This window comes from Pieris rapae, chromosome 15 (genome assembly GCF_905147795.1).
Source record: "Pieris rapae chromosome 15, ilPieRapa1.1, whole genome shotgun sequence".
Lineage (NCBI taxonomy): Eukaryota > Metazoa > Arthropoda > Insecta > Lepidoptera > Pieridae > Pieris > Pieris rapae.
The window spans coordinates 5,120,260-5,132,720 of NC_059523.1; the positions used below are offsets into that span (position 1 = coordinate 5,120,260).

General features: G+C 31.5%; 1 protein-coding gene across 4 annotated transcripts in view; it reads left to right on the forward strand.

Annotated features, from left to right (window-relative positions):
• Positions 1 to 12,461, forward strand: part of LOC110992270 (dachshund homolog 2) — a 135,053-nt gene that overhangs the window by 102,483 nt on the left and 20,109 nt on the right. For all 4 annotated transcript variants that reach the window (XM_022258019.2, XM_022258020.2, XM_022258021.2 and 1 more), the window contains one exon: positions 4,502 to 4,585. In XM_022258019.2, coding sequence (XP_022113711.2) covers positions 4,502 to 4,585 — 84 coding nt within the window. The remainder of the gene's footprint in view (positions 1 to 4,501; positions 4,586 to 12,461) is intronic.

The following is a 12,461-nucleotide window of genomic DNA, read 5'->3' on the forward strand; positions in this document are numbered from 1 at the left end:
TTATAACCTGTTTTTTTTGTTATGTGTGTGTTTTTGAATAAGGTGATACAGTATAAATAAATGTATGGATCATAAATTAGTACCACTAGTAGTTCTTAAGTTAAAAATGTAATAATTAATATTATCTACGTATCTATACAAACAAAGTCTTTTAAATTAAATATGGACTGAATAACATAAAAAGTGCACCCGAACAAGAGATATAGGGTGTGACGGATAAATTTAAATATTGTTGCTTTTATTGAGTGCGTGAAATTGAAGAGAAATAAAATTTTCTCGCTACCCTCAGGGAGTCAAATCGTATTCCTTCCAAAAATAACAAATGGAATGACTTTAACAGTCGAGAGCACAATCTAACTTCGTTATAGCTGAGTTTTTTCATTTTTACATTTAAATCGTTTAAATGTATGTTTTCTACATAAGTATTGACACAGTAAAATTCATAATATATATTAAAGATTTCTTTACATAAGCTTATTATACATATATTTCCTTTTTGGTAAAATAAATACAAGTGGATATATTTAATTGATGTGAGTACGTCGAAAAATATATTGTTATGCAATAGTTACTGGTTACGTTGTTAAGATCACAAATAATATGAAAGCTCATTAAAGCTCTATGAAAGGTACAAACAAAAATTAAATAGTTTAGTTTAGCCAATATTGAAAAACGCTTTAATGTGACTCCTAAAAAAAGCTTACAATTTTTTCCTAAAGTCCCGATCATCGGTTCGAGAAGCGATATCAGTTAATTATTCGAGGCCATCACTAAATTGCGTAACCAAAATCGATTCTTTTGTTTATGGGTTTCGATCCTTTCAATCATCTATCGACCATTCAGCGGTATCATAATAATTGTCCATAATTACACATTCCCTGAACGGCGCATCACTTTTATTGTTATTTTATTTATAAAGTAATATTCTTCAAATTTAATTCGATACATCGATTTAGTTATAATCGAATTTAATGCTTGATAACAATCATTTAATGCGGTGATAAATTTGTCAGTAATTTCAGTTCGGACTTCGGTAACAACTTTTTTATGCATACATTTAAACGGATGTATTTTATATGTAAACTAAATTGTAGGTTTGATGAATAGATAAGGTTCTGTTCAGTAAACGCGAACTAATGTGTATATTCAGATTGATATAGAAATAGGCATACAAATGTCATATTAATTATCATAATGAAATAATAATAAGAATAGTTAAGTTCCTAATATTTTTTGTCAAACATTATAGTAAATATTCTCACGTGCTATAAAGGTGGGAGACTGATTTTTAGAATGTAAAAATATATTATAAGTAAGAGTTTCTTGGCCGTAGACGCACGTCTTGGTTGACGAATCTTAGGCATGGTTTGATTATAGTACCAAGTCATTGTTCAGGAGTGCGACATCCAAAATTAAAGTATAATGATGTCAAACTTTCAAAAAGATATGATTTAACAAGCACACTTTTGGAAAAGATGTTTTAACGCACCCCTGCGTCGATGTCAATAGATTTCACTAAAATGCCGTGAGCAGCAAAGATTCGTTCGAACTTCTTCAATCAGACTTGGCCTTTTGGCCTTCAAAATCAGAATAGATTTCGAACAGATCAAACAGTAGAGAGATAGATCGCCACTTAATACTCAAAGACCACCGGGAGCATCTTTTGTTGCGACGCAACTCGCGAGATGTGGAGATATGCCGCATACCGGGTCTTAATGGGCGTCCCTTGGTAATTTAAGTCTCATGTGCGAAACCTTTCTTAACTAAAAGCCTTTTAAATTATAGCATACATCGATTGATTTGAAATTAATCTCGATCAGAGCGCTTTTGTAAAATTAGTGCAATCTTGCAAATTGCCGTTTATTTTACCTTTATCTATAAAGGGTTTTGAAGGTTTCAATTCCAAATACATTTATTTTCTAAGGTGTCTAAGCATATTGCGCATAGTTTGATTGTTAGAGGTAAAAAGTTCGACACCCAAATAAAAATTTTACAGTATCAAGAGTTATAAGATATGTTTATCTTTGTATTTGCTGAATCTATTATAAAACCTAAATAGAATAGAAATAGGAATTAGTAGGCTAAGCGCCTGTTTCACAATGTATGGATAAAGTACCAAATAGCTATGCAACACATAAATTATTCGGAAGATAACAGTTCCGAATAAGATACTTCGCGTTTCATGACGAATAGCGCTATCTGACAGTCGTGAAACGAACGATAGTGTTTATCCTACCAATAACTAATAAATAGCTTATTTGGAACTTATCCGGACATTGTGAAACAGACCCTTAGTATAAGATTATTTTTTATGATTACTATCTTAAACCTTTGAAATTATATTTTCTTAAGGATTATTAGTGAGCTATTTAAGTGATATATGAAAAACAAACAATAGCGAGGCAACATTTCAATTTACAAGATCCAAAGTGTAGATAGCCCGTGCAAGCCTTATTCTCAAGACTTATCACATGGCATAATAAAAGCAAGTTAGCTTGTGAATTATCTTGGAGATTATTGAACAACGATATGGTCCAGTCTTCTTTACATTGTTAAAACTTTATACATTTTGCCCTCATTATCGCATGAAGAATTTCAATAGTAATCTATAACCTAGTTAAGATGGAATATAATATTTAATTTATACGACAAATTTACATAAATGTATGTCTATGTCGCCATCACTAGTGCTGCGGATAGACACTAAACGGTTTTATCTTTACGATTAATTGCTTCAATTTAGTGTCGTGTGGAGTGTAGTGTAGTGGTAAGTAAATTACGAGTAACTTGTGAAACAAATCAAGGTGATATTGGCATAATGATTTTAAAGTAGAGTTAGCCTAGTGGCTTTTACGCGCGAATTCATAAGGTCCTAGGTTCGTTTCACGGCTTTACACCAAAGGTGTTACTGTCTATACAATTGTTAAACTCGCATGTATAGTAAAGACAAACGTGAGGAACACACATTCTTTAGACGCAAAAAGTTGACGGCGTGTGTGACACATACAGAAATCTGGTTGTAGTGAATAAGCGAATTATGTTATACTTTTTGTCGAAACCGTTATTACTACTCTTCGTTATTATCATACGTTTATGACTTAGGTCATAATAAATCATTTGACAATTTGACTCCACAATAATCATGTTCATTGTGTTTTCGATAACATTGTAATTATTTCAACCGACACTCGATAGTACAATCAATACTCCCAGACCGTAATTATAGATGCCAACTCGCTAACTTTAGTGAAACTGTATGCTAGACAAGTTATTTGTGTACCTACATAGTGAAATTATTCTCGACTGCTCAAGAACTTTAAAGCTAGAATATTTGTTTTTTTTTGGTTTTTATTAAATACTTTTTTCTAAATTATTTGTTATCTATATCTTTTTAACTAAACCTTTAAAATCATTTCAGAGTTTAAACATAGACAAAAATTTATAAATTTAACATGTTTGATAAAAATTGTTTATGTAATTTAACAAACTACATAAATCCAAAGAGAAAGAATTCTAATGTATGTCTGGTGTGTTTGTCTTTTGCATTTTTTTTGTAAATTATGTATCCACACTTTTACGGGTATTTTAGTAGGAATCTTGAAATAACATAATTTTCTGACAAAAACCCTTCACGGTGGTATAAGTTTCTATTACCAATTAACTGCTTTGGTTTTAACATGGTTTAAAGGTAGCAGCTCCTTTTCGGACGTTTTTTGTTTCACAAAATGTTCGTCGTCAAAAACGTAGATTTAAAAAAATGGCGAAGAGTTTATTGCCAGTTCTTCTTTTCCGTTCTACGCCCTTAATCTGAGAACAGACTGGATTTGAATGTTTAATTCTTTATTGACGTTCATACATATTGTACACACATTGTTTTACCTAAATTAATAAATGATTAATAATTTGAAATTGAATTAGTTGCCATCACTTTCGAATCACTTTGCATATGCAACAGGATACCAAACTAATACATTTCTTTTATTAAATACCAAAGAGGCCGTATATGTTAAAGTAGTACTTTTATAATCTGTGGAATTTCACATGTCTACCACAAATTCACTAACGTCTCGGGGCTCCCCAATCACTTCCGGCAGGTTAGGTTAATTGAAAGTTATGCAAATCTCTCGATTCTCCTTAACAATAGTACCGGGATTCCGAATGAGTTAATCTCTGTTTATGTTCCTAATCGGCCCCTCGCTAACGGCCTTGTTGCCGGTTTAACTCACTGTTAAATTTATACAAAGCCTTTTGTGTACCGAGAAACATTTATAAGTTTAAATGTTGTTTATTCTGAATTTAATAGAAATAATAGGATTGCAATCGGATTTAATTGTATCTAATCATAATATATTTATTAAAAAATCATTGACAGAAAATAGTTTGTCCACTGTACTGTAAAGAAACGTGTTATTTAAGTAGTAACAAGTACGTTTTAATAGTAAAAGCCGCAATGCCCCAGTGGCTACGGAACGACTTTAATATCTCAAGTCTTTTGTTTCAGCTGAACTGAAGATGGACGTTTTGAGAGAGCGAGAGGTGAAAGATAATTTAGAGAGACAACTAGTGGATGAGCAGAAAATGAGAGGTAAGTACATAATTTAATGGTACAATACAAATCTATTCAAGCCCACGATGTGTATGCTGAGAATCACTCTAAAGAATAAACCTTAATTTCATTGCTATACATAACCCAAAGTATCGTGAAGCATCGCATACGTAACATTACCCTCGATAAGACTCCATTTGCCACAATAATTAACTATAGATCAAATTACACACCTATTGTTTGCAATATCATTTATATCCGGTGTATATTGTGTTATTCAATAACTAATTTAGTAGTTCCGAAGTTTTTGCAGCAATACAATTCCCGTAGGGCGATTCTCTTATATTTTAACATTAACCATAAAGACAATATCAATTTTTATTGGACCTCTTAAATTGACTAATACGCAATTTATATTAGAATTAAGTTTTGGACTTTCCTGACCAAGTACATGGTAAAACGTAGGTGCACAATTTTCTATTCTACCAGTAAATCATCTTCTGTTTTTTTAACGTCATTACTTTGAAGTTCTCGACCGATCACGGAAGTTAAGCAACCTCGGCCGAGGTCAGTACTTGGATGGGTCTTGTGATAGCTTCTGTACTTCACTACCTGACTTAATACTTTCATAAATTATTAATAAAAGTACATGGCTCGCGTTAACAAAATCTGATCACTGCGTGACTTTAGGAAATAAATAAAACATTTAATTGAATTCGCATTATATGGCGTCATAAATCAATAAAAAGAGTTATCTGCCATTTATTAATCGTTATTATTTTCACGCAACTTCGCTCCTTCACACGTTATGATGTAGGTCTTATTGTCAGCGCGCGCACATAAATCCTGCTGATTTCTCAAGCATTGTTTAATGTTTTCATCGATTTATTGATATGTTCACACTAACACATTACGATTGCGTTTCTACAATTACCACAATTGTTTCTAACTAGCAAGAAACACCTTGTTGATTGGCTATGATGATACAATTTTTGTCATGAAAAAACCTTTGAGCGCTATTTGAGAAAAAGCATTTTATATTACCATTTGCATAGATTTAATTTAAATTTATTAATAAATAGAATTGCGTAAAATCTTTTTTGTTTCAAATAAAGGAAAATATGACTATAATATAAATGCAGAGTAGTTTACAGTCAATCATTTAACAGCGTTCATATTTCCAGTCCGCCTTGAATTTGAATACGCAAATTCGTATAACTAGTATTTCCCATCATTAATATTATTGTAATATATTATTAACAAAATACTAACTTTTATATTGTATATAAATCATTCGCATTTATTTCCCTGGCAATTACAAAGGCCACAATAGAATACCACCCCTTTTGTAAAAGTGTTAGCAAAGAAAACGAGAACGGAAAGGTAACCTTTGTAAATGTCAAGTGACACCATATCGACCTAAGACAAAGGGTTTATGTCTTTTGAAACAGATATTAGTTTAACCTTTTAATACCCCTTAGGTATTTGATTTGATTAAAATTGTTAAAAGTTTGACGTGAGGTATTAGTGACGTCTACACACAAGTAGGTTATTTTTGCGACTCTTAGGGCCTGTTTCACATTGTATGGATAAAGTACCAAATAGCTATGTACATAAATTATTCGGAAGACAAAATTTCCGAAGGAATTTTGTGCTACCTGACAGTCGTGAAACGCAAAAATAGTGTGTATCCTACCAATAAGTAATAAATAGCTTCTTTGGAACTTATCCGGACATGGTGAAACAGACCCTTAGCTTGCTAACGTAAACTAAAAGTAACATTTTCAATTGGAGGGTCTTCCACTTCCCTATGAACAAATCGAACGTTGTATATGTACTATCTAGATCTAGATTCGTAGAACAGTTTTTATACAGAATTTTTTTTTTAACAAATAAATAAGATAATTCATTAACGTATGACCATAATTGCCTTTGATGTCTCCAGCGCCATGTAATTGTTTTAATAATGAATTTAAGTCGTCTGAAGCTTAACTAAAAAGCCGGCAACGGATCTTAGTTTAGCTTTAGACGTGGCATTGAGAGTGTTCATAGGTGGCGGTATCACTTAGCCCCCTGCCCACTGTACTATAAAACAATAATATATTATTACTATATTAGCTATAATATATATAAACTAACGATTTAATATTTTATATGATTAGTTTTATAATTTTCTAGTCAATTTATTTATGTAGTGTTATTAAAGAAAACAATCGTTAGTGCTATTAAAACCGCAATCGAAATAAATTAAAACGTGAATATGGTCACCAAAATAAGGCTACTTCAGTTTGGTAAAACAATGTTGCCATGTAATATAATGACGTTTAAACCTGCTACGTTAGACATTTGAAACCTTTGAAATTTGCATACATTTCTATATGAATGCAGTATGCAACAAAGAGGGAAATGCAGATCCCATACATATTTCACACGGTGAATGAACCCGATTGCGACGTGAGCAATACTGTTAATTGCCAAAAACCAATCATCAGATAGCGCTCTGTGGACAGTATGAAATACGCCTTTACACAAAAGCTTTCAACAGCATTGTGCCCGTGAAATTTTAACTCAATCAACAAACAATTGCATATGTTTTGAATCGCTTTAATTGAATAGACGACTTTAAGTCTTTAAGAAAGCTTTTTAGCAGCTTTTAAAGGCTTGCAACTGTTTATACAGAATATGCCAAGTTACGTAGCTTGCGTTTATTAAAATTCTTAGGATCAATTTCGTTTAATATAAAAAACTAATTTTCTGTCAATAAAAACATACGACAGATAGATAGGCCATCTTTTGTTTTTCATTTAATCCATACGATGTTAAGATATTTAAATACGTTTTACAATACATATTTTAATTTATATAAGGGACATTAGGATTGTTATTGGGTAAAGTTGTAACATAAGTTTATCCCGCGTTATACTCGGCCCAACAATCAATCAGGGCTGCCATGAAATTGGAATAGGTTTAATGTATGTAAATCTAATCAATGTCAAGACCCAGAGACCCGGCAACATTGAAGATTTTTTTGAGTTTTCATTTTAACAGTAGATAATAATTTAACTAAATTGAGTGTCAAATGCTGAAAATGGGGTATGGGCCATATACGTCTATATTGTTATACGTATGTGTATTTCTACAGTTTTAAACGAGTTTCAATCTACGTAGAAACGTAAAGGAACTTTTAAATTTAAATTTGGAACACAATTTACAGCATACAGTATAATTTGTTTCCCTAACCAAATTCATAGTAGATATATCTCAATTATACGAAATAACTCGATCATTTTGATTTATTCGTTTATAATTGAGACAGACCTTTCCTGTAAGGGATGACTTACAAGGGTTTCCATAGAATCTTACGGGACAAGGGACCAGGATGTCATAGGTCAGTACTTTGAGATTGTAGGGCTACCATAATCTGCATCTCCCATGAATAGTTCATTCGAAGTTCTATCGAATTTCGGCGAAACATTATAACTTGTCTCTTTGCCTCTGTATTTGAATAAATGCCCAGATTAATTTTAAATATTCTTTAAGGATGTTATTGATCCATACATTTGATTAGAATTTAAAAAAAACACGTATTATTCAAGTATTTTTCTATTTACAAAAAGATAGGCAATTGTTAGAGGAGGCCTTTGCCAAGAGGCACACTGAACTAAGAGATATTTTATAAATAAACAGACTCCACTATACAAAGAAAGAAGAAAACAGTTCAGGATAAGAGACTTATTATATTATTATATTACTTTTTAAATAAAAATAAATATTACTAGGAATCGGTGGTTATATAAAAGACAAACCTAGTACGTACTGAGTACATATAACATGTAATTAACACATTAAAAATGATGATCAAATATAATATAAATTAACGTTCAAAATTTTCATATATCATTCGCGAGACTGTAATTTTGATTAAATTTTCCTTATGATTCTATATTTAATAGGAGTGGAGTATTCTCATTGTACTTGAGAATCCGTAATTAAATAACATGTAGGCAACATTACTGTCTTGAAAGGGTTGGGGAAATGTAACGCCAATTATGCGAGCATAATGTTAGGAATGAAGGGATATTGATGTACTATTGAAGATATATCAAGAAATAATTGTGTCATTGTATCGCATCGCATAGCTTATTATTAATGAATATATTTTTAATAAATTGGTACCTTTGGCTTATTTTATTATTGTTTATTTTTATATTATTGAACGTATACTGTCATGTTAAATATTAAAAGAAAACATAATTTTAATTTACTATACTAACCAAACTTAGAGCTTTCTTCAATTGATGAGTTAAATTTAATATCATTTAATCGAAGAGGTAACTAAATGTGCACTTGTGAAAGACAGTAAAATAATGCTTCTAAATGTATCTATTGAATAACTATAGAACACTATTTGAATGGGTAAGCTAAACAAAAGTAAGCTCCATAGATAAATTCAATCATTGACTATTATTAGATCGGATTCAACCAAATTGAATTTGGTCAAATTTTATCTTCATTTGCACAGCCCACTGCATCAAATGAACAATTGTAAAAACAATGCCCTAGGATTAGTTCATTTCTATTAGTTTCGGCTGTGATTTTGAAGTTTAATAGATAACCAGTGCGAAATTAAATATTATGTTTATATAACTGAATCACTACGATTTATATATCCTATTCAGTTATATATTTTATTATATATCTGATTTGCAAATACACATTACTTTGGTTTAGCCCTACTTAAATAAAAATTTGGGGGCACGATCCCAATTTTTCTTATAGTCAAGACTTATGTCGTGGTGTACAATACTCAAAACAACCTCGTTTTGTGCCAACGTCTCAAAAATTAGAGTTATTAAAATAATAACATACTGGGTCCATTGAACGAGCCTTTTTTCTGCTTTTTTGTTTTCTGCTGTTTTTCCCTTTAGGGCAAAGGCCTCCTCCAGAAGTTTCCAGTGGGATCTGTTGTTACCTTCCTTCTAAAGCTTAACTATGTTTTCGACCAATCACTTTCTTTTTCTGGTGGTTTCGGCGGACCAACTTCTATTCCACTGAATTAATACCACCGCGTAATTAATGCTTAGATGTACAATCCTCAATCCTGGGTTCGACCCTGGATGAATTGTTTTGACTTTGTAGACGTTAAGTACTTGAAACAAAAAAGAGCCTGCCCAAAATCCCTCGTAATCTAACAGATCACTAAAGCCCAAAATTTGTGATCTGTAAATCGTTTACAAAAATACCGACGATTCCTCAAACTCGTGAGGAGATATCAAAAAATATTTCGGATACTTGCTAAATCCTGACCGCGTCATGTTCGTGCGGTGAATTTTGGACGAGCGCCGTGTACAGAATCCAATTATAGACGATAACCTCTTTTGTACTTTTGGCAAAATAAATATCGTTGACATTGTGTACTCTTTGATTTATGGTCGGGTTGTTTTATCTATTGCCTTATGCTCTGTATGCGTATGGATATTAGTAGGAAGTTTTGTAGTATCAAGACAACTTTATTTGTAAAATATCGATGTTACATCGTTAGTAGCACTATTTTAAATACAGTCATTTTTAGTCTCTTTCTGACGAATTATTTTAACGCAATGGTGAAAAGAGACAGCACTTTAGTTAAATCGGTGCAAGTAGAATATTTATTATGAACTAGCTGCCCCTCGATCTTCGTTTCGCCTAATTATTATTCTTCACACCAACACATATAATATTTATAATCTACTCCATAGAGTCTGTTTGCTTTTTTTTAACCTAAGTACTAAATAAAACGAAATTAGTCTATATTTTTATGGATTTTGTTTGTTGTATACCGATAATGATATCGCGATATTATGCATGAAAGTTAAGGCAAAAATAGTAACAATATTGTTAAATATTAAATAAAAATATTAAGACTTGTTGAGCGTTGCAATAAGTAAAGTAATTAAATCGTTAACTTTTTTGTGGCAAAACTTCCTGAGGTGAATTCGCAAAAGTCTGGCAAATATTTGCGCCTGAACGTTGCATTAGCGGTTTCTCCTTTTGTCGGTTTAACACGATTGTTGCTTTAAAATTTTATATTACTTTGCTTTTCTTGATAACAATCATACACATTAATTATTGTAGTCAAAATATTTTTTTACGCACAAATGAATAAATGTAAAAATAATTTATATCAATTATAGATCCTTGTGGGTATATTTTACAAGCCTTCTAACTGAAATTTAGGAAACCACATATTAATTGCATTTTACCGCAACCATTATGAGCATCTCGTTCGAGCGAAATCCATCGTCCAATTTCCTGCTAAAAGAAAATTTCAATAAAAGGAAAGCAACAAACGCACAAATCGGATCAATGTCGGATGTTCTCGTGAAATGAAGCGCAGTATGAGCTTCGGTGGCGCATCACTAATGCAAATGATTAGATTTAACCGACTGGTCAGAGCCCTAATGCCTAAATTTAGTGTATTATACATAGATTATGCGGTAATATGACAATTGACAATGACATCACTAATAGACGAAAATTGTTTATTCTTATTTGGTTTTTATTTGAATTCAAGCTTGTCCTTAAAACCTCTTTAGAGAACTTATGAAACAATATTTATTGTTGTTTATTAACAACGTAATTTTAACAACAATTATAATTGTTCCTTTTTCAAATGATGATATATTCGAAATTCAAACTGTTTATGTTGCTTTTCGTTTTTTAACAGATAATTCTGACGTAAATATAGAAGAATGCAAAATTCTTTGCGGTTTTAAATGGGCAGTAAATAACTACCGACCACTTGTTGAATTAAAAGTCAAGCCGTGTTAAGGGGCGGCAAGAAAACGGATCCGAATGAATCTCGCATTACACAATTCACAGCTAAGTAGAATACCCTGTTTAACCTCTGAACACAAATGGACTACCTTATACGAAGAATGGTTTTTAAACATTATCTTATCTATAAATCGCTTTTCATTTATATCAAATCACTTCTGTAGTAGTCGATTCTATTAGGATCAAAATTATATTAAAAATAACATTAGTTTAAAAATATATATATAGCTACAAACTTGACTCTATAATCAAAAACAAACCAACGCATACAGGTATTATTAAACATTAACTCTATTTTAATTAGAATAGTAAATAAGATTAAGTTTAATTTAACCAGGCATCAGTCGAGTTCACAATGTACCTTACCTTGTAATTACAACTTCTATAATTACGAACTTGTACTGAAGATTACATACGCTAATCAAGTCCCTATTCATAGCAATAAATATAAAGCATAATAAAATCTCAGTAGCGGAAATAAATATTAGAAGACCCTATGTCTAATTAATTTTGTATACGCGGGGCTGCAATGTCTTGGGAGTAACATACAAAGAGATGGTGGTAACTTGATCTACAAGTACGCTAAATTAGAATTTATGAATGTATGGGATATTGTTAAAATACGCAAATTATGTTACGTGGGAAGAAAATTAATTTTGGAAGTATTTTTGAAATCGATTTGTCTATATCGGGGCTTCTTGTTAATTTTCTTTGCTTAAATAATTATTAAATATAAAATATTGTTCGTCTTTCGAAAAGTTGTATGACTTCTGTATTTACGCAAATTCACAGTATGAAATCTAGACCTTATTCGCGTTCTTGAATAATGAAATCATATATTGTTTAGAGTTGGTGTTACATAATGAACACAGATACAAAATGATGTTAAAACCTTTTAAAAGTGTTAGAATATTATATATTATAATAAAATAGTCGTGTCGATTTTGCTACGACCGAATTGTCGATTTGTATCCAACCGAATGAGCGCGCCATGTGTTCAACGTATCATATTTGTAATCTGATATCTTAATTTGCTTTACATAATATCATAGAGAAATTAATTCTACCAATGGACCAGTCAACCACCGTGACGAGCAGT